Source organism: Argentina anserina, chromosome 6 (assembly GCF_933775445.1).
Source record: "Argentina anserina chromosome 6, drPotAnse1.1, whole genome shotgun sequence".
NCBI lineage: Eukaryota > Viridiplantae > Streptophyta > Magnoliopsida > Rosales > Rosaceae > Argentina > Argentina anserina.
Genome location: NC_065877.1, coordinates 23,283,548 through 23,305,164, shown reverse-complemented (window position 1 = coordinate 23,305,164; position 21,617 = coordinate 23,283,548). Strand labels below are relative to the sequence as shown.

General features: G+C 38.7%; 4 protein-coding genes across 7 annotated transcripts; all 4 read left to right on the top strand.

The window, feature by feature from the left end:
* The first annotated feature begins 3,677 nt into the window (after positions 1 to 3,677).
* On the top strand, positions 3,678 to 5,187 carry LOC126797104 (uncharacterized). The gene is made up of 6 exons (XM_050523780.1): positions 3,678 to 3,701; positions 3,843 to 3,930; positions 4,021 to 4,111; positions 4,308 to 4,368; positions 4,637 to 4,696; positions 4,788 to 5,187. Exons 1-6 carry the CDS (start codon positions 3,678 to 3,680, stop codon positions 4,899 to 4,901), a joined length of 438 nt encoding a protein of 145 aa, XP_050379737.1. The 3' UTR covers positions 4,902 to 5,187.
* Positions 5,188 to 5,757: 570 nt separating this feature from the next.
* Positions 5,758 to 9,020, top strand: LOC126799592 (uncharacterized protein At2g34160-like). Its single transcript, XM_050526832.1, has 5 exons — positions 5,758 to 6,005; positions 6,260 to 6,308; positions 7,524 to 7,586; positions 7,666 to 7,730; positions 8,681 to 9,020. Exons 1-5 carry the CDS (start codon positions 5,874 to 5,876, stop codon positions 8,780 to 8,782), a joined length of 411 nt encoding a protein of 136 aa, XP_050382789.1. The 5' UTR covers positions 5,758 to 5,873; the 3' UTR covers positions 8,783 to 9,020.
* Positions 9,021 to 10,609: 1,589 nt separating this feature from the next.
* LOC126799585 (pentatricopeptide repeat-containing protein At1g52640, mitochondrial) lies at positions 10,610 to 12,716 on the top strand. Of its 2 annotated transcripts, none has more exons than XM_050526821.1 (2): positions 10,610 to 12,262; positions 12,431 to 12,716. In XM_050526821.1, the coding sequence occupies exon 1, from the start codon at positions 10,610 to 10,612 to the stop codon at positions 12,179 to 12,181; it is 1,572 nt and encodes a 523-aa protein (XP_050382778.1). In that variant the 3' UTR covers positions 12,182 to 12,262; positions 12,431 to 12,716. The 2 variants fall into 2 exon arrangements, with proteins under 2 accessions (XP_050382778.1, XP_050382777.1); XM_050526820.1 differs by having other exon boundaries at positions 10,610 to 12,293.
* A 375-nt stretch (positions 12,717 to 13,091) lies between these two features.
* Positions 13,092 to 17,226, top strand: LOC126799586 (O-fucosyltransferase 13). Of its 3 annotated transcripts, XM_050526823.1 has the most exons (7): positions 13,092 to 13,232; positions 13,338 to 13,417; positions 13,709 to 13,779; positions 13,881 to 13,969; positions 14,263 to 14,484; positions 14,842 to 15,557; positions 17,189 to 17,226. In XM_050526823.1, the coding sequence occupies exons 1-7, from the start codon at positions 13,105 to 13,107 to the stop codon at positions 17,203 to 17,205; spliced, it is 1,323 nt and encodes a 440-aa protein (XP_050382780.1). In that variant the 5' UTR covers positions 13,092 to 13,104; the 3' UTR covers positions 17,206 to 17,226. The 3 variants fall into 3 exon arrangements, with proteins under 3 accessions (XP_050382780.1, XP_050382779.1, XP_050382781.1); XM_050526822.1 differs by lacking the exon at positions 17,189 to 17,226 and having other exon boundaries at positions 14,842 to 15,894; XM_050526824.1 differs by lacking the exon at positions 17,189 to 17,226 and having other exon boundaries at positions 13,178 to 13,232; positions 13,677 to 13,779; positions 14,842 to 15,894.
* The last annotated feature ends 4,391 nt before the right edge of the window (positions 17,227 to 21,617 follow it).

The window sequence follows — 21,617 nt, the reverse complement described above, 5'->3', positions numbered from 1 at the left end:
ATACGTTTTGGGGACGGATGGTAGTTAGACCAAGCGTGTGTAGTGAACATTGGTAACTATTCACTATCAGAAGGCAAAGCACGGCGAGTGAGGTATTTGATCTGGTTATATAACTATGCAAGGATGGACAGGCAAATCCGTCCCCAAAATGTGCCAAAACCAAAATGGGGATGTAACAAATAGTGACAGACAGTTTTTTCCTCCCTAAGCATCAAAGGGGATTGCTTCGGTCTCCTATAATGTAAGTAGAGACGGAATAATGACCGTTCCTAAAGGCCTGATAGCTAATAGTGTCATTTCCAGAAGAAGAAAATCAATATACAAGTTCAATTATGATTCAATCAACTCGTACGTAAGTCATAATATACAACGGATACACTGTCATCGATCGACAATTGCTGGATAAACACGCAAGTATACTCCCCTAGATGCATGCATGCCAAAGTTAAGATTTCTGGGCCCAAGACAAGCTTGCTAAAATTTACAGATCAAAGTATATATCTATATGTTCCTTAAAAAAGCCAACCTCCAGAAACTTCCAGCCTTTCAATAACACCATTAATTACTTTGGCTTAACTTTGATGGACCTTTAAAACATTATAGTTGTATACTGTAATATTTAGCATATTCAAGTTTGATTGTGTGTGTATAAATCTCTTTTGGCAAAGGAGTAGTAGTCTATCCAAAACAAAGAGAATTACAGCAAACCAGAAACAAATTAGACCTGCACAATTAGTATTAAAACTATTAATACAAGCTAAAAGCCTAAAAGGCCAGAAGAAACCAAGAAAACAATACAACAGCTAAAAGCCACAAGACCAAAAGCACAACATAACATATGTCCCAAACCAGGAAAGCCAATCAGAGCACTCAAACCATCAGTGATGTATGGAGAGAAGTACTAGTACGTGATAGGAACAAAGAATCTCAGAATAGGAAAAGGAAGACGCGCAGGCTAGAGGAGAAAAAAATGCAGTAGCAAATCATTATATATATATATATATAAATATTTTCAGATGCGGACGTCCCAGACAGTTTTTACCGTGCAGATTCGGCGATTCCGGCCACCGGCGACGCGTAACGCCGACGCTGACCAGTACAGTCGTACCCCCTCCTTTCGACACTCATGTATGTGCCTGCCAGAGCTGCAGTGCCGGGTTACAACTGCCGAAATCTCGAAATCTCCGTACGGTGCCCAGAAACTTAAAATTTCGAGATTTCGGCCGCCGTAGGCCAGCGCTGCACCGGCCGGCACAGACAGGAGCACCGAGAGGAGGGGAGTGCGGTTGTGCTGGTGCATCACCAATGGCCGGAATCGCCGAATCTGCACAGTACGGACCGGCCGAATGTCTATAGCAGAGACAGACTATATATATATATATATATATATATATATATATATATATATATAAGGGTTTTCAGGTAAGGAGATCCGTACCTTAAGCTAAGGTACGGATTTCCATTTTTATCAACTTTTCGATCGAGTTTTCACATCTCCACCGTCTAATATCTAGGTTATAATGTATAGATCATCTCCACAAAATTTCAGCCGATTTCATGATCGTTAAGGTATCAAACTAATCAAAACCAATGGACATATTGAATTTGCCGAACCTTAGATATTGGCAAGATGATCTATACGTTATAGCCTAGATATTGGACAGTGGAGATATGAAAACTCGATCGAAAAGTTGGTCAAAAATGGAAATCCATACCTTCAGCTAAGATAATGGTCTCCTTACCTGAAAAGCCCCGTATATATATAGACATCCAAACTATTGGAAATTAGAAAAGACAGGAGACTACAACTACCTACAACTTGGGCCATAAGGCCTTACCTACATCGCTCGGCTAGGTCCTTTACATCAAAAGAAGTCCTACTACAGATGCAGGCCTAGACATTCTACTGTTCTCCTACGACACCTATCGAGTGCGAGATGAACAAGCACCAGTTACCACCTGTGGTGAATAATCACCCGGTGACCTGGAACTTCAACTTGAATCTCTTCACATGAATTTGGAGACTCCAAGATCTCCATAATCGGCTTTTATCACACAAGTCATTTTTGAGTTTTGACCATTTCGCATCACAACTAAAGAAAATATATACCATATACATGTTATTTTTTCTCTTCATTATCACTGAAAAGTCATTGTCGACGCAATTGAGTTTGGGCTGTTTGGCAAGTACCTTTTGATGGTTGATGGAATTTGGTGATTTGGTGAGTGAAAATTCTGGCCCAGAAACCTTGATGTCAACAAGATTGGGCTACGATTTTAGGGTTGCATTGCCTCGACATTTTCAACTTCCCGCTCGGACAGGGTCAAGTCATTCATAGTTCGCAAAGGATTCAAGCCAGCCCTTTCTCTTTGATTGGGCTTTTGCCGAAGCGGACCTTGAATCTATAAATAGAAAGGGTACGGGTCATTATGGCAAAAAAAGCACTCTCGTTAACCAAGAGAAGAAAAAAGAAAGAAGAAAAGGAATAGGCTATTTGGAAAAAGGATAAGCCTCTTCCCTATAACCAGAAATCGAAATTACTCTTCTTAACTTTCAACTTCTCTTAAGTAATTCTCATTCTTTATTCGGAATAAAGATCCTCCTAAGACTTTCTTTCATTTAGTAATTACTTTTTTTTCTTGATCCTTTGATCGAGAAACATAGGTAACGCCCACACCTTGTCGAACCGTAGGTTTTGCATGATAATGTGTTGAAGGCTACAAGGAAATCATTGACTGAATATATTACACTTGGGCCAATAAGCGCTTATCAAGCTTTGTCTTGACTTTGTTAGGTTCGCGGAAAGGAAAATAACTCCTTTGATATTTCCCATGGGAAAGGAAAGATCGAGAAGGAAATTGAAATTTCTCCAACACTTTATATTGATCAGATCTTTAGTAACACAAGGAAAATCATCCAAAAATGGTTAAATAATGTAATAAAATAATGAATTGTAAGTAATAAATGCAAAACAAGAATATCAATAAGTAATTCTATTGGATTGGGTGGAACCATTAACCCTTCTTCTATCAGAACAATAATTCATTTCCTGTTCCATCCTAAATGCAGGAAGGAAACAGTTTTCCCCCTCCCACAGTTACTCTCCAACAAAACAATTGAGGCCAATAAGCACGGTTTGGGCACGCCGTAGCTCTAGTATGAAGGTGTTTATTGTTTTAATGTGTGGAAGGGTACACAACCGATTGAAGCTTAAATTCCTTAAATTATTCAAAACAAATGCGGAGAATTCACATGTAGAAGTTATGCTTCTACATTTTCTTTTTAGTTGAATGGCTAGGAATCTACCTTGCTGGACATAATTTTCAAATCATATTTCGTTTTGAGCTTTTAATTTTAGTTTTGAATAATGAGCTTGTTTTTTTAGTTATTATAGAAGCTTGCTCCTGCTTTTCATATGGTCGTATTGACTCTGACAATGAAACATATATGGCTTTCTTAAATATTTTCAACCATTGATGAACAATTTTGTGATGTTATTAATACACTTGACCTCTCAGATGTGTACATTGTTGAAATCGAATGTGTCAATAGAGAAATACCCACACGGCCACACCCATAGCTACAAGTAGTGTTCGAAATATCGGATATATCGACCGATATTTCGAATCTGATACGATAAGGGCATATCGGTCAAAATTTATCGGTAAACGCATAAATGATGATCAACGACGATATATCGGTTTGACCCAATATTGACCCCGATATATTGACCCCAAAGAAGCTATGATTCTAGTTATTTGGACTATGGGGATGTATAAATGGTTGTGTAGCATTTCACTCTCCAATTACTATTTTTGAAACGCATTGTGCTGTTTTGCAGAGCTTGCAGGGCTTCAACGACGACGTTCTGGCTTACTTTGTACACAGGTGGGCGCCTAAGGTATCAAGCCTGCTTCGAATTTGCTTTGGTTTTTTAGTTGTGCGTGATCAATTTTCGAAAGCTGAAGAGCTGATTGAAGATGGTTTCTTGTTTTAATTTGAACAGTTGGGCGCCTAAGGTAACAAGTCTTTAGAGGTGGATTGGAGGCGCTCGTTTCACTTGAATTTGATTGCTCACACTACATTTACTGTGACCGTTGCTATTTGCAGGTAACTTTGAATGAATTGCATTGTGTTTTCGTACTGCAATCTGCACACATTATGTTTACTTGTGTGTTCCTGTTTAAATAAGGAATAAATGACTTTTATAGGCGTATTTGTAGAAATTCGAGTGGAATATTCATGTATCATTTGTTTTCACCAGAGCTAAGCAATGGTACAAGTTAAATTAAGTCTTGGTTTTTAGTCATCAGGACCTTCGGAATCATCAAGCTGAGCAAGATAAACCATTATCTCCGATATACAAGGTTTGCACACTTGTCTTGTTCATCGGCTTTACCTAATTTGTTGGTGGAATACCGAATTATGGTTTTTATGAAGATAGGATAGGATGGGATGTGTTTCCCATAGATTAAGACTTGAGGACCTTCTCATGTAAACTAGAAGGATGCTGCAGCAATTACTCAATTGAAAGAAAACAAGTCCTTTCATCTTCTTCATAGATATAACGAAGCAGACAAGATTTAATAAAATGTAGGGTTTTAGAATTTGCCTCATGATTGAAGTTCTATACAGGTAGTAAAGACTGTTTATGCATCTCCCAGCCGTGTCAACTTTCATTTGGACTCGCAAAAGGCAAGTTTAGTTACTTTCTGATTAAGATGATATCACTGAACCATGCTTTATCTTCCACTTCATTCTCATACTATTGCTGACATTTATGTAGGAAGTGGAGACAACACCTGCCTATCTAGATATTTGTTTTGCAGTCGATGACTTTGACTCCACTTTTGATGTTGTTGTAAGAAGATTCTTCTATTGTTTGTGTTGTGGCCATTAGATCATTTAGACTTGTGATGCCAAAAGTTACTAGCCATATAATGTTGTTACCAGACAGAATTGGTTTATGTCATATTCTTTTGTCGTACTTCTTCTGGTCATTTTGCTATCATCAGTCATTCTTAAGAAACCGCCTGTTTGAATCTTTCTGTCATAATGTTAGCACCTGTTACTTTTTCAGTTGTTTTGTTTTGCGATGTATCTAAAATGTAAGCTGCAGGAAGTGATTTTCTTTTCTGATTTTCAGGTATTGACTGAAACATACCATTGTTATTGTGTAATACTTAATGCACTGAAACTTGTTATGGATGAAAGTGTTGGTACTAGTTCTTCAAGAGCTTCTAATGCAACCGGTTCTATTCCAATGACCACTACGTCTACCCCTTCACAAGAAAATTCTGAATCATTATGGAGACCGGCTTCGAGTGATGTTGGTTGGGAGTATGAGTATTGTGAGGATCTTACTAAGAGGAATGTGGTTACTTGCACATTGTGTCATACGAGAATTAGTACTTGTGGAATAACTCGATTGAAAGAGCACATAACCGGTATAAAAGGGTAATGTTGCCCCAGGTAAGAAAGCAAATGATGTCAAAGTCAAGTGTAAAAGAGTTCTATTGGAAGGGAAAGAAAAGAAAAAACTAGCAAATTCGATAATTTTGACATATTCCGATATTTTTTTTTTCTCTCAACCGATATAATCCCGATAACTGATATTTAGACACTTACCTGCAAGGCTACAACTAGTCCGAAGTGCGGACTAGCCGCAACGTATGTGGCTTTACCTAATTATCTTTTCGGACCGAGCACTTTTTGGTACTTTAGCAGTTTTAACTTTTAAGCCTACAAATGCCCGAAATCAATTTTCAGAAAGTTTAAAGAGGAGAACAGAAAACAGTACAAGTACCAAAAACGGGATTTAGGGTTAGGGTTTTTGAAGCTTGTAGCTCTTCACTTAATTGGGTTCACAGCAATGGAGGCTGTTGGAGAAATCACCGAGGCTCTGAACAACGTTCACATCAACAACTCGGATTCACACAAGAAGAACCGAATTCAGGTCTCAAACACCAAGAAGCCCCTTTTCTTCTACGTCAATCTCGCCAAGGTATAAACCTCGTATCTCTATCCTCTTCTATCTTCTCTGCTCATATCTATGCTTCTGGGTTTTCTCTTATTTCTCTTCATAGGTTTGTTTCTGCTGAGTTTCGGGTTAACTAATTTGGGGCTAATTGAGGTTTAGGGAGTTTTTGGGTTGACATAAATGAAGTAGTGTCTTTAATTTCCTTAAATTTCTTCGGTGTGATAGTTCTATCGATTTGTTTCATTGATTATGTTTGTGTGATGCAAATGTTTTTGCAGAGGTATATGCAGCAGTACAATGAGGTGGAACTATCTGCCTTGGGAATGGGTATTACTTCAATCACCTGTTTTAGTTTCGTTAAGTTCTACTACTGATAACGTTGTTGTAGATCTGTATAAAGTTTCATTGTCCTTTATGCTATTAAGTTCTAAATTCTAATATAATCGATGTCTAAGCAAAACGCGATCCAGTGATGTAAAAATGCTGCTGACACGATATTTGCTTAGGTGTTGATAGGGTTTGTGATGTGTTATTAGATAAGTTTAGCATTGGGAAGCTTTTAAAGTGTTCACGACTTGGTATTTTATTTCTATAGGCCATAGTCTGCTTAGCTGGGATCTTTAATTGTTGATACTGCAGTTGGCAAACTTGGGAAGGGAAATTGATAATTTGTTGAGTCATTCTGTCATATTGACTTATTAAATAGTAGTGGATTATTTGGGAAAGAATTCTATGGCCCGTCCTTTGTTCCAAATGTGGATTACTGATACTGTAGCTGAAGAAGTTTATTAACTCCACTATAGGGAGTTACATACTTTCTTAGTTTGGGAGCAGTTTGCTTACCTGACGATAAAAAAAGGTATTTTACAGCTCATAGAAATTTACTACACAGAAATTATGGAAAACTTGTCATCTTGAATTGTACTCATAGGGGATTACTGATGTTCAACTGGAAACTCACGTAAGGATTTTAGTTAGTCATTTTTATTGGCAGTATGGGAGGGTGTAGCTGAGACATGCTTAGTGAAGGTTCATCTGAAATAAAGTTATGTAATTTAAACTAGGAGGGATAGTTCAAGGCAGAATTGTTTTTTGGCGGGTAGTGGTTGCAAAATTTTTATTCATCCCCATGCCAGTCTTACATATTTGCCTATTTTGAAGCATATATATATATTTTTCATGTGAATGGATATTTTTAGGACATCAGTGTAAAAGTAAATGTATATTCTTAGGTATTGATTAATTTAGGTGGGTGCAACTAGGTAATTGGAAACAGACCTTCTCCTTAGGTATTTAAAACAACCCCCACTTTCTGTGATTTGGATATGCATAGGAATCCCTCTCCTCACTGCATTTTTCAAACTTGGCAAAAGTCTGATGCCTATTAAGTACATGATCCGAACAATGCCTAAGAATATTATAATAGCTCATTTATTAGTTTTAGGCAGAATCCATGCAGTCAATATGTTCTTGATCATAGTTTATATTCCTTTGGTATTAATGATTGATCAACTGTTGTTTTTTTTTTTTTGCCTACTACAGCTATTGCCACAGTTGTTACAATTGCAGAAATTCTCAAAAACAATGGGCTGGCTGTTGAGAAAAGTGAGACTACTATCCTTTTATCTTTCAACAAAGCAATTGGCCAATTGTCAATCATATTTACTTTTTGAATATTATGCAGAAATCATGACATCAACTGTTGACATAAAGGATGATTCTAGAGGGAGACCAGTCCAAAAAGCCAAGGTATGTGCAATATGATAATTTATTCCCTGCTAACTTGTAAATGAGATTCTGTTTACCATCTCCTGATAGTTTTGTTCAAACTTAGGTCACTGTGTAAATCTCTAGTGTTCTGACTTCTGAGTATAAGATTTCCTTACATTTATCATTGATTACCCTGGTTTGTCCTATTTCTCTACATAACGTCATGTTATCATATTGTTTGGAGTTGAACAAACAAAATCTGTTTCATTCTTGCTTCATGCAAACCAGATATTTGTGTTTTGATGCACTCTGAGAGTAGGGTGTATTAGTCTATTTTGATGGACTTACTTGGTCTTCTAGTGAAAATTGGTTCTTTTCGATCTTTGTGTTGGAACCACCCTTGTCACGGTTTACATAGCTTGTGGTTGTACAAGCCTTTGTAAATTGGAGCATCTCAACAGTTGGAAGTTATATTGGAAACTGTTCTGCTGGAAAACTCTTTAAAAATGATTTGCTAGCTGACTTTATAAGTTGCATCTAAAGAATAACGTTGCTCGTATTTGGGTTCTCGTTGCTTATTATGTGAAGCTGGACTTGGCCCACCAGTCGAGCTAAATTATAATTTACTTTCTCTTTCTTGAACTTGTCCGCTACTGTTTCACATTACTAGTTTAGCTTGTCTGTTGCAGTAATTTTGTTGATGTTTTAGTTAAATCGCAAAGGATGAGTCTAGGGCTGCCCACCGAAGCACCTTACCCCCACTCATCTGTGACCAAAATACCTCCAATAGTACCGTTGTATTGAACGATCCTTATTCTGCCCGTTTTTTTTAAATTTTTTTTTATAGAAATGAAACCAATAGTTTCAAGAATGGTTATTTTATTTGGAGAGACGCAGGATTCTGTCTTGTTCTGCCAACTCTTGCATAAAAATAGAACTGTTAATTTCGGTTTTACTACTTATTGACAATTATTACTGTTTGGTTGCAGATTGAGATATTGCTTGGGAAGACAGCAAATTTCGATGACTTGATGGCTGCAGCTGCTGAGGAGAGGGAAATTGCAGTAGCAGAGGCCGAGGAGCAAAGCTAAAAGAATTTCCTTGTTCAGTTATTTGAGGTTTTGAGGCTTCTATTGCACCATGTTTGGCTTGAATTATGTACTCGAAAAACTGGTTATGGAAATAAATTTTGCTTAAATATAATTTTGAATCGTAGAAAATGTATGAAAAAAGTCAAGAAACACATTTGTTGTATGCATGTAACTTTCTTTTTGGTCCGTATGTTCTGCATATAACAACTAATAGAAGATGTCAACAGATTGCCCTCTATATATGGTTGGAAACTTGAGTCATAGCAAAGTTGTGATTGACTGTAAAGTTTGTGTCAAATGATATTGACTATTAAGATTGTAACCCGTTCATAGATGTGTAGAAGGCTTTTGCAGAGGTACACACACTAGCCACCTTCACAGAGGAGGTGGGCGGAATACATTTGCATTATCGATGAAGGTTTCTATTTGGTTTGAGTGTAAGAGATTTGAAATTGATCTGGGGTCTGCAAGGAGAGTTGAAAAAATTTGGAGTGGAATTTGTGTTGTATCATCAATCTGGCTGTATGGGGTGATTGCAGACTTGACAGAGTGCATATCGATCCCAATTTAGGTGTGACCTGAGATGGGATTCGCTCGTGATCTGCTTTGCAACACTAAGCGCACCCGGTTCAATCATTAGTCTGATAAAGAGATCATGGATTCAAGACGATTTGATGTATGATGCCAAGGAGCAGGCGAAAGAGGAAGAAGCTGATGAATGATGACTAGTTTAAAGAGAAGTTGTACATAATGCAGAGGAGCTTTATGTAGGCGACGGGGATCTCTCATACTCTATACTTTGTTGAAAAAAAAAAAAACTTTGTTGAATATTGATTTTGTTTTACATTTCGTTTTTAAACAGATTTATCATTGATATGATAAATTGCAACAAAAAAAGAGTAAATAGAAAAGGAAACAAGAGTAATGGGACTAAGATATAAACCTGCTATACAACAAGTGCGTATAATGATTTTGTCTATACATTCTCGGTTCTCCTAGTGTGAAGTCCGCCTTGTTTCCAAGCAACCTCATATATTGGTTCATTCACTGACAAGTCTTATATAATTGTCAAGTTCCACTCTTTCATTCTTACCACGGTTCAAGACCATTTGCTTGAGCTCTTTAGATTCTTGTATCCGCACTTGCTTAATCTTTTGGTATACTCCACTGTCTCGAACTATTTGAAATCGTTTGCTCTGATGATGCTAGCAAAATTTCCATTTGTATGTCCATGCAAATATTGTCCTACAAATTTAAAAAGCTTAACCACAATAAACAAATAAGTAGCAGAAATTAGAAAACTTACACTATTGATGAGGTTGCAATGTTTCATCTATGCATCTTAATATTAGTATTTGTCAAATATCACTGGTATAATATAACAAAATAGATTAATTTAATGATATAGATGCACTTTTATATGGAAAATCTCTGTAATAGCTCTTCTAATAGAACATGTCGAAATCAGTTCAACATTTTTCCACATCTAAAATGCATTCATGCACTTCTTAAATTGATCGATGACAAATTCAGAGCAAATACTGTGAATAAAATAAGTATATAAGAAGATGATTCTCTCCCTCACAAACTAATCACCCATCCCGTTCAAGTGCATCAAGAGCATGTTGCTAAGATCATACAATGCATGCATGAAATTTTCACCCAATCATGAGTTCATGCTAATTTTCTCTTGTTTAGTGATAAATCTGTTTTCACTGGTGGTCTTGTTAGCCACTGTAAAAATAAAGCATGATGTTAGTAACTTTTGAACTCGGTCACCATATATATAGCCATTTTTCTCTTAAACCCTTGTAAGCTTTTCTCAAAATGTCACTCAAATCTCTAGCTCCTAGACCCAAAACCCTCCACTCCTTTTTCAGCTCTCTTCTCCGACCCACCAATCCCGTTGCTCACTTCCGCCCTTTCTCTTCTCTCATCCACCAAAACCCACCATCTCCTCCTCACCTGGTCAACGAAATCTCACGCATCCTCAGCGACCACAGAGACCCTCACCACGACTTGGAGCTTTCCCTCAGCTCTTGGTCCACCCAACTATCCCCAAACTTGGTTGAACAGGTTCTCAAACGCTGCAAAAACCTTGGGGTTTCAGCCCACAGATTCTTCCTCTGGGCTAAAACAGTTCCGGGTTTTCGACACAGCGATGAAAGCCATCACATTTTGATTGATATTTTGGGGAGTAGCGGTCAGTTTACTCTGTTGTGGGATTTCCTCATTGAGATGAGAGAGTCCAAGTGCTGTGAGATTGGCCCAGAGTTGTTCTGGGTTGTTTTTAGAGTTTACAGTAGAGCTAATTTGCCTCGTGATGCGATTCGAGCTTTTAGTAGAATGGTTGAGTTTGGAATCAAGCCTAGTGTCCATGATCTTGATCAGCTTCTTTATACATTATGTAAACGAAAGCATGTCAAGGATGCTCAGGAGTTTTTTGATAAAGTTAAGAGCGGGTTTGAGTTAGGCGCGAAGACTTACAGCATTTTGATGAGGGGTTGGGGAGACATTAGTGATTCGGATAACGCACGCAAGCTGTTCGATGAAATGACTGAGAGAGGGTGTTTGGTTGATGTGCCTGCATATAATAGTTACTTGGAGGCATTGTGTAAAGGTGGGAATGTGGATGGGGCTTATAAGATATTTCGAGAAATGGGTTCAAAAGGAGTTGAGCCAGATGCTGGTTCATACTCGATTTTCATTCGGGCATATTGTGAGGCGAATGATGTTCATTCGGTTTTTGGCGTGCTCGATAGAATGAAGAGATATAATCTTTTGGCCAATGTGTTTACGTACAATTGTATCATCAAGAAGCTGTGTAAGAATGACAAGGTGGAAGAGGCGTACCAACTTCTGGATGAAATGATCGAAATGGGAGTTAAGCCGGATGAATGGAGTTACAATGCAATCCAAGCTTATCATTGTGATCATGGTGAAGTCAATCAGGCTCTTAGGTTGTTGTCTAGAATGGAAAAAGATAGCTGCATGCCAGATAGGCATACTTACAACATGGTACTAAAGTTGCTGATCAGGATCGGCAGATTTGATAGGGCAACTGAAGTGTGGGAGAGTATGGGGAAGAGAGGATTTTATCCTTCTGTCTCAACATATTCTGTCATGATTCATAGCTTGTGCAAAAAGAAACACAAACTAGAGGAAGCTTGTAAATACTTTGAAATAATGATTGATGAAGGTATACCCCCATACTCTTCTACTGTTGAGATGTTGAGAAACAGGCTTTTGGGTTTGGGACTTCTGGATGGCATTGAAATACTTGCTCGTAAGATGGAGGAAAGCTCCTGTTGTTCAATACAAGAGTTTGCCAAGGTGCTGAGAGGCAATAAAGCTTCTGTAAGATCGAGAAGTGGGCTCACGGACATTGAGAGTGATTGACAGGGTGCATGCGGCAGCTATCCCAGACTACGAGCCTGCTTGAAGCAGTTAACTGAAGCTGTCGACTCCATGAACACTCAGGTGCAGTTCCTACTTGTTGCTATGACATCGGGTGTTATTGTTAGTCATATGATATAGATATATCTCTTGCCTTTTATTGTAGACATACTGAATGTACATTTTCAATAAAGACCATCCTGTAAACCCCTGTTACGTAACTGAGGATCTCATTCTGGAATTTATATTCAGGTGGTGGTGAAACCAATAAAATTGCCAGCGAGCACAAAGCCAACAGAGACCTCTGTCAAAGTAATCTGGTCACATTTTCTGGTTGTCTGCTCCGGGCAGTGCTGCTATCAGTTTAGACCTTTGTTGATTTGTCGATGCATCAGAAGGGCATCAACCCTTATATTTGACTGCTCCAGCTGTAATATCTGTGTGATTTAGTTTCCCCTGGGACGGAGCTAAATTCATTCTTGTTGTTTAACAACTACATACTGAGACCCTGGGAAATTCGGGTTTATTTTTAATTCAAATTCTTGATGTGTATTGATAACAAGGAAAGTTTTCATGATCTACGTCTTCATCAAGTGCACGGTGGCTCGGTATGTGATCAACCTCCGGCAAATGCCAGTTGAGAAGTCTTTGCACTGATTAAAATGCTCAGATTTTCCATTTCAAACTTCCAAGTGTTTCCACATGTTGTCTTGCAATGAAGTACTATGAGCGATTAACACACGAAATGAGACGCATTATTCGAGTCCGAATTCTTCATTTTCTGAAAAATAATAAACCGGATATTTGAAATTAAAAATAAACCCGGTCCAGCTCACCGTCACCGGCTCTCGCATATTTTAATAATATCTTAAATATTTTAAGAAGAACAATATGTTTCTTCTTCTTCGCTAAATCGAGGATATGAAATGGCGGTGATTGCAGTGAAGCCCATCTTCACCGCAGCGGTGGTCGCTCTCGCCCTCATCCTCGCCGTGCTTCTCTTCTCCCCCAGTTCGCCCTTCAACCAAGCCCCCCTCTCTCTCGCTTCACCCCAGTATGAACCTCTTTCTTACTCTTTAGTCCTGTTTATTAATTTTTAAATAGTTTCAGCAGGAAATTATAGGTCTTTGATTCGATTTGTGTTGAATCATGGTTGCAGAAGAAGATTGGATATATGGAGCGTTGGGAGATCGGTGGAGTGGAGGCCTTGCAAGTGGTGGCTCCAAGCTCATCTCACCGGTAATTTCCTACTTTGCTCTTTTCCTGCTTTGCTTTTCGACACGGTTTCGAGCCCTAGGGTTGTGAAGAAAATGTGGATAATGATTTCGGTGACTTGAACTGTAGGTTTATAGAGTAAGCAAATTACTTATTGAATGCATATGAAAGTTGTTTTCATAAGATGTATTTATTGGTAGTGTGAATAGACTTAGGATTGAGGTGAGGGTAAGTGAATGAGTTTTTGATATTCTGAGTTGGTCTTAATTGACAATCATTGCAGACAATTGCATTGTTTTTGTTGACATGCTGCAGCCCTGCCGTCTAAGAGTAATGGATTCATTCGAGTGGATTGCTACGGGGGCCTTAATCAGATGAGAAGAGATGTATGTGATTGAAGCCTCTCATTGTTCTGCTTATTGATAAAATTACTCGTTTTAAAGTTACCTCTATGCTAAACATGTTAAATTATTTATGTGGAGTGCAGTTATGTGATGGTGTTGGTGTTGCTCGTCTTTTAAATGCAACCCTTGTTTTGCCCAAGTTTGAGGTGGCTGCATATTGGAACGAATCAAGGTAATTTGTTTTATTCATGTATCAGTTGCATTTTGAGTTCAAATATCTCATCTTCAATAGATTTTAGAGTCTTGATTAATCACAAGGTCGTTCAATGCTTTGAGGCAAATTAAAGTGTTTACTTTATTGGTTAATTTTTTTTTTCTTGCTGTTCTTTGACATTCTTCTGATGATTAAATGAGCTCATCCGGAAAGTATTGACTACTCCATGCAGTTAGAAGTTTGACAATGTTCACTTTGCGTCAACGTGCAAGCAATATACTCATGTAACACTTTTTTTTTCATCATTTCAGTGGTTTTGCAGATGTCTTTGATGTCGACTACTTCATTCAACAGATGAATGGCTTCATCACTGTTGTCAAAGAATTGCCATCTGAGATTGCATCAGAAGAACCCTTCCATGTGGATTGTAGAAAACGCAAAGGCCAATTTGATTACATAGAAAGTGTTCTTCCATCCCTCTTAGAACATCATTATATTTCCATAACGCCTGCAATGAGCCAGAGAAGGGATAGGTATTTCAGTACATTTTATCTTTTCTTCTTATTGGGTTCTGAGCATACATTGGGAGACAAATTACTGTGGCTATATACCCTACCCCTATGCTGGAGTTTGATTACCTAAAAATTGAAAGTGCCGATTAGTTGTTTTTAAAGTACTGTTAGCATGGCAGAAAGTTGTTTTTTTTATATTAATCCGTCATTTTTGGGTGCTTATGAGTTATGAGATTGGATTTTGATAATTGATTCATTATAAATGAACGCAAGTGTCTGTAGACAAACCTCAGTTGGATGACTTGAACAACATAATGAGCTTTCTGATATGAGAATATCAATTGTTCAGTTCACTAACAGTGTTTATCCATTATACAGGTATCCTCAGTATGCAAAAGCTGCCCTTTGCCAAGCATGTTACAGTGCTATACGCCTCACAAGATCTCTGGAGAGGAAAGCCTCTGAGCTTCTTGAAGCCATACCTAAACCTTTTCTCTCACTTCACCTTCGTTTTGAGCCGGATATGGTAGCCTACAGTCAATGTGAATACCCATACCTAGCTCCTGCTTCTATTGAAGCCATCAAGGCAGCACAGGGAGATAGAAAGCCATGGACTGGAGAGCTTGCCCAAATTTGGAGGAAACGAGGAAAATGTCCTCTTACACCTAATGAGACAGCCTTCATACTTCAAGTGCTTTCCATCCCAACAAACACTAACATTTATCTGGCAGCTGGGGATGGTTTGATGGAAATTGAAGGATTAACATCTGTATATACCAATGTAGTTACCAAATCTAGCCTACTTAGTGGTGAGGATTTCAAAAGCATGCATGGAAACACGAAAGCGGCATTGGATTACTATGTGTCTATTAACAGTGATTCATATATAGCAACGTATTTTGGAAATATGGACAAGATGGTTGCAGCGATGCGAGCTTTTAATGGGTTGTACAAGACTCTTTTCTTAGGCAGAAGAGCTTTTGCTGAACTCACTTCTCAAGGATTGAGAGGTAACGAATTGGCGCATGCTCTATGGAAGGCTCACAAAGATGAGTTTGTCATGGGAAGAGGGTCTGCATTGCCTGATTGCTTTTGTGAGTTCAAATTGTGATTTCTGATGTCAGTTTTATCTTTCCTTAATTTATTTTGTAATTTTGTTTTTAAATGCTTTCTAATTTTGTGTAGCTGCTATACCTAGGAAGTTGGTAGGATTAGATTGTCTACATTACTGAACTGTACTGTGATTTTATATCTTTGAGAGCTGACAGTGCACCTTCTTACCCCAACATAGGAGTTTCTAGCTAGTGAGTATTCTAAACTACGGAATTTCAAATCAACATTAAGTGGGTAATTCCATTTTTAGTTAAAATATTTTGTTGAAAAATACAAGCATTACTATGGAAATTATGTCAATATATATTTCCTTCCTTTCTTTTGTAATTTTGTTAATAAATTCGTTATTTGTATCATACTACGGAGGATTATGGGAAGATCAGACTATCTTACCCCATCCCTCCATACATCTATGCAAATTATTTAAATTTTTACACCATTTTCTGTCTTCCAGTAATTTAGTTGTATATAAGTTTAAGTAAGTAGAACTTGAAAGATTGAGATTCAAGATATCCCCCACACCATAGCAGTAGAAACATTGAGAGTTAAAAAAAAAACGAAAAACATTTAAATGTAGATAGATAATATTCCAATATTAGTAGGAATGGGGTCTGTTTACTATAATATAACTAAAACCTTGTCAAAAGGAAATGAATGAAATATTACCACAATACTCTCTACACCAAAGTTAGAGAAACACCATTTATTATTATTTTTTTCTGATGACTGGGACCTAATGAGAGGTTCGGCCATCATGCCCTTTATTGTTATTATTACAAATTAGGAAAATGAAAATAAATACAACACTGACATCTCAATAATAACAAAATAAAAGACATTATAATGATTATATCACTCCTTTTTTTGTGTGTTTTTGTCGTTTTTTTAATTATTTTATTATTTTTCTATTTCTATCCAAACAATTGCATTACTCTTAAGCATATAAAGGAATATATTGTGGGAAAAAATACAGCATGCCCCCAACCACAGCCACAGTCGAGCCTTCCTAATCCAGTTTCATTTTCCTGCAAGTTATTTTTAGTTGGTCTTTTTGAAGCACTGACAAATTACTTAATGTAATTACTAAGCCTTCAATGTAACTCCAAACATTGTTGTTCTAAAGGTTAATAAACTGAAGATTAATGGAATAATTGTAAGAAGCTTACCTTAAATGCCAGGCGTGTGGCATCATTCTAAAACCTTCTTCCCTTGGGAATTATCTCCTGCAATTTTAGAGAGAGACATAGTGTCAATGGCTGTCTGGTCTATACAATTATTATGTGTCAACTATACGAAAAGGAAGACCGTTGCATGATAGTGTAACTGGCACTTAAATTTGAATTCTTTCTACTTATTCCACTCTTGACGTGATAATCATATGAAGTGGAGGTACTTGTTACTCAATTTTGAAAATCCTTGTCTTTCTTAGTAGTCTTCTTCTAAAGTTAACAAGATGCAACATTTAATTCACTTTACCTAAGATATCTTGTGTGGATTATGGAGTGCTAGCGCAGGCTTTTTCCTACTAGAGAAAAGTAAATTAATAATTATGAATACGTAACAAACACTGTACCAGGGAGTCTTGAAGATTGCTTGGTGTTTCTATTTCCAGATCAGAGATGTCCTTGATCTTTGGCCACTCACTGCCGCCCTCTGCACAGTTTTTCATTAGCGAGGGGCATCCTTTGATCGACAGATGCAGGAGGGAGGATGACAAGCCATCATTTGGCAAGGACTGGAGCGCAGAACAACCTTCAATGTAAAGATCATTGAGGGAGTTGATATTCATGAGCACGTCTGGGGGGCCATATGAAATGAGACTGTCACAGGGGCCGATGCTTAAATACTGAAGACTGGTTGGGAGTCCTTCTGCTGGCAGTGTCATAAGTTTCGGACAGTTCTGATGGACAGTAGACCAAGACAGGTGAAGCGTTCAAATGACCTATTTTCTGGAGTGGATAAATACTGGAGATCTGGACAGTCATGGATGCGCAACATGTTTAGTAGGGAGAATGCCGGAAAAGGTGGAAGGCAGCGGACACGTGAGATATTTGAAATCACCAAAGAACGCAAATTGGTGCTACTGCTAATCATACCCAGTAATGTGTCACCCTGACATGAGTCCAGTGCCAAAATATGTATGCATTCACAGTTTTCTTCTGGGAGGGACTCAATGAACTGCACCCACTTATTTCCAGTTTTCCTGTATAGAGATCAGGCAACTTACCCAGTGCTGGGCAGTTCATGATCTTCAGATCTGAGAAGTAGAATGATAGAGGATAAGCGGGTTCGTTGTAGGCTTGTAGCCCTCTAAGATGAGTTCTTCTAGCTCTTAGGTAAGGAGCCTGGTTGGCTTTCTTCACCCCAGTGCTTCAATACAGCATTGTCCTCGAGTGTTACTGAGTGCATTGGGCCAAACGGAATGTTCACCAGTTCTTTACACCGTGATCTTCAAAGTAGATAACTCGGGAAAACCGCAGCGGGGTAATTTGACAAGACTCGGACAATTACTTATTGTCAAATGTCAACTTTGTCAGGGACTCGTACTTCTCCTCTTTCCACTCCCTCAACTCGCATATTTTTGAGGTGGAGTTTTTCAAGGTTGGGTAGCTTGCCAAGAGAGAGGACTTTGATCTTTTTGCAATCCTTCAAAACAATAGTAACCAAATTCTGGAGTTGCCCGTCCCTCATCCAACTTGAAAATTCAGAGCTTCTGTAGTGACAGATTCGGAGCTCCTTGATCCTTGGTTGAGGTTTCAGGTCTTCAAGTATTCTTTTCAATGGCTTTGTACTGCAAATTGAGTTCACTGTTGCTCCATTTGTATACCATTTTGTCAATCATCATCTTTTCTTTCAAGTTAGCCTCCTCCGCATTCACTTGGGGGCCATTCACTTATGCTGCACTGTTTTTCTCGTTCCCTGGATTCACAGCATTCTCCAAATTTGAGATGTGAAGTTTTCCGATAAGGTGCTTCATGTTCTTCAAGTTTGTACCCAGTATTGCAGCCAACCTGTAAGATGTTATAGTTGTCAAATCATAGCAATTCACAAGCATGTTCACAAAACGCTAAATGTTACAAGCACGCTTACTACAAATATTTGTCACGTACATGCTTAGAGAATGTATGACACACTTAAATAGCAAACTTGATTGTGCTAATGAAACTAGGAATTATTCAAACCATTGTTCAAGCGAACAATTAAATTCCTTATGCAGGCTGTTTCATTAGACAACAGAAAACTACAGTAATCTCAGACATTACGAAGTCCGAACTACCTTCCTCGCCAAAGAGCTCGACTTAGCCAGAAAGCTCAAAGCCGTCCTACGTCCTCAGAGGCAACAAGACGCCCTACGCCCTCAGAGGCTCAAAGACGTCCTACGTGTAAAGTTTACTGCGCTATGATGGACACACTACGCTTAAAGACAACATCCAAAGACGTCATACGCGTAAAGTTCACTACGCTATGTCAGACGTACTACGCTCAAAGATAACGTCGCAAGACGTCCTACCCATAAAGTTCATTACACTATGACGGATGCACTATGCTCAAAGATATCGTCTAAAGACGTCATACGCGTAAAGTTCACTGCACTATGACAGACGCACTATGCTCATAGACAACGTCTAGACGTCCTACGCGCACAGACCACTGCGCTAAGATGAACACACTACACTCATAGACAGCGTTCAAAGACGTCCTACGCGCATAGATCATCGCGCTAAGATGGACACACTATGCTCAGAGACAGTGTCCAAAAATGTCCCATGCGCACATACCATCGCGCTAAGATGGACGCACTACGCTCAGAGAGCGTCCAAAGACATCCTATGCGCACATATCATCGCGCTAAGATAGACACACTATGCTCAATGTCAACATTCAAAGCCGACTTACGTGCAATGCGTTAAGAAGTCCCACTTGCCTTCATAGGCTTGAAACAGACTTACGCGCACTACGCTAAGAAGTCTCACTCGCCTTCATAGGCTCGAAACCGACTTACGCGCATTGCGCTAAGAAGTCCGACTTGCCTTCATAGGCCCTAAGCCGACCTACGCGCATTGCACTTAGAGGTCGCACTTGCCTTCATAGGCTAAAGTTGCCCTACGCGCATCGCGCGCAAATGACGCATCACGCCCTCAGAGGCTCACAACCATCTTACGCGCGCTGCGCTCAAAGAACACATTTGTCCTAGGCGCATTGCGCTCAAAGGTCGCAACACTATCTCCAATGCGGACTCTGAAATTCTGACACCCCTCAGTTGAGAGAGTCATTTCTTAACCGGGGAGTGGGGGGACTCCGGGTAGGGTCAGCGGGCCCCGCAATACTGATTATGGCAAAGCGCTTATTTTAACTCCCCAGTCAAGAAATTGTCTTTTAGAGTGGGAACTTGGGGGGACTTGTTGGCATAGGCTTAAGCCTAGCCATAATCAGCGTGACTATTAGCACATTTAGGTTCAAAAGCAGCCCAACCCCGCAGTACGGGCATGGAGCCAACTATGCTAGCTGTGCAATGAGCCGCCCCGAAGCTCAAACTAACTACGGACGCGCCCACACGCGCGTTTCAAAGTAAGCTCCAAAGAACACCTCAATTGGACCAAGTCTCACATTGAAGGATGAGTGAATGATCTACCTCAACTCAACTATTAAAGGTCAAACCCTTGACCTCATAAGGTAAGCAATCTTAACCACTTACTGTTACTATGCCAAAATTACTATTCACCTGACTATGCATTAGAGAGATGAAGACCACGCCGCCGTGGTCTCCATTCTGACGAGTTGTGCTACTTGTAACAGGAAAGAGAGCAAGGAGTGCAACTTGATGAAGAAAAGAGTAATGGGGTGATCTACGGCGCAGTAATTTACTACATTAACTCTGAGTTAAACCCTAAGGCCCTGCCATTCAATTCCCTTCTATGCGCGCGGATGCTTAAATATAGGTCGACTGTTGATGCTTGATGTTGAGTTTTGTTTCTTGTTGCCATTGACTGTTGAGGCTGGCGTTTTGTTTCTATATCTCATATATGTAAACGAAGCAGTTGATGGTTTAAGTGAGCAAGGTTAAATGACCATACTAAAATAAATCCTCCGGATTTCTTAGCTCAGATGTTGAATCAAGTTGATAAACTTGTAATGTGCTTCTGAATTTTGTGGTAGGTGTATAGGTAACCTGTAAGCATTAGATACATTAGACCAGAGTATTTAATCACAAGTTGAATCTCTGTTATCTTTTCCTTTTATCATTAAAGCAATTTACATTTTACTGATCTGGACATTTGTATATATAAGATGGTCTGATCAGGCTATATGAACTGATGGATATGACAAATTTTCTTTTGTCAGAAGAAAATCGTTCAAAATAGAGATTAGAATCATAAAAGAATTTCAGCTCAAATCAGTCCTACTAAACTTCACATATTTGATATATATAGCTTTTCAGGTGCGGAGTTCCGTACCTTAAACTAAGGTACGGATTTTCATTTTTATCAACTTTTCGATCGATTGTTCACATCTCCACCGTCCAATATCTAAGTTATAACGTATAGATCATCTCCACAAAATTTCAGCTGATTTCATGATCGTTAAGGTATTGAACTAATCAAAACCAATGGACGTATTGAATTTGCCGAACCTGAACCGTTAATATTTTGAGTAGAAAAGTGAAGTTATGAGTACCTTAACGAGGATGAAATCGGCTGAAATTTTGTGGAGAAACAGAATATCATTCCATGATTAGTTGAAACTGATGACAGAACAAGTGTTATGCCTTCACTATAACATGTTCCACCTCCTGAGCAACTAGTTCATTATTTTCTGGAAATCATCTTACTTCATGGCCATAACCCAAAAGTACAGCTCTCCTTACTCGGCATCACTATTCAATATTGATAATCCTATGAACTATAAATTAATGATTTACCTTTGATTCAGGCACTACATGCTTTGTTGGGATGATTTTGTCTGGAATTGTTGAATTGTATGAGACGAAACATGTATGCGAAAAACATCAGGTAGACATGACAGTTCTACACAACGTAACA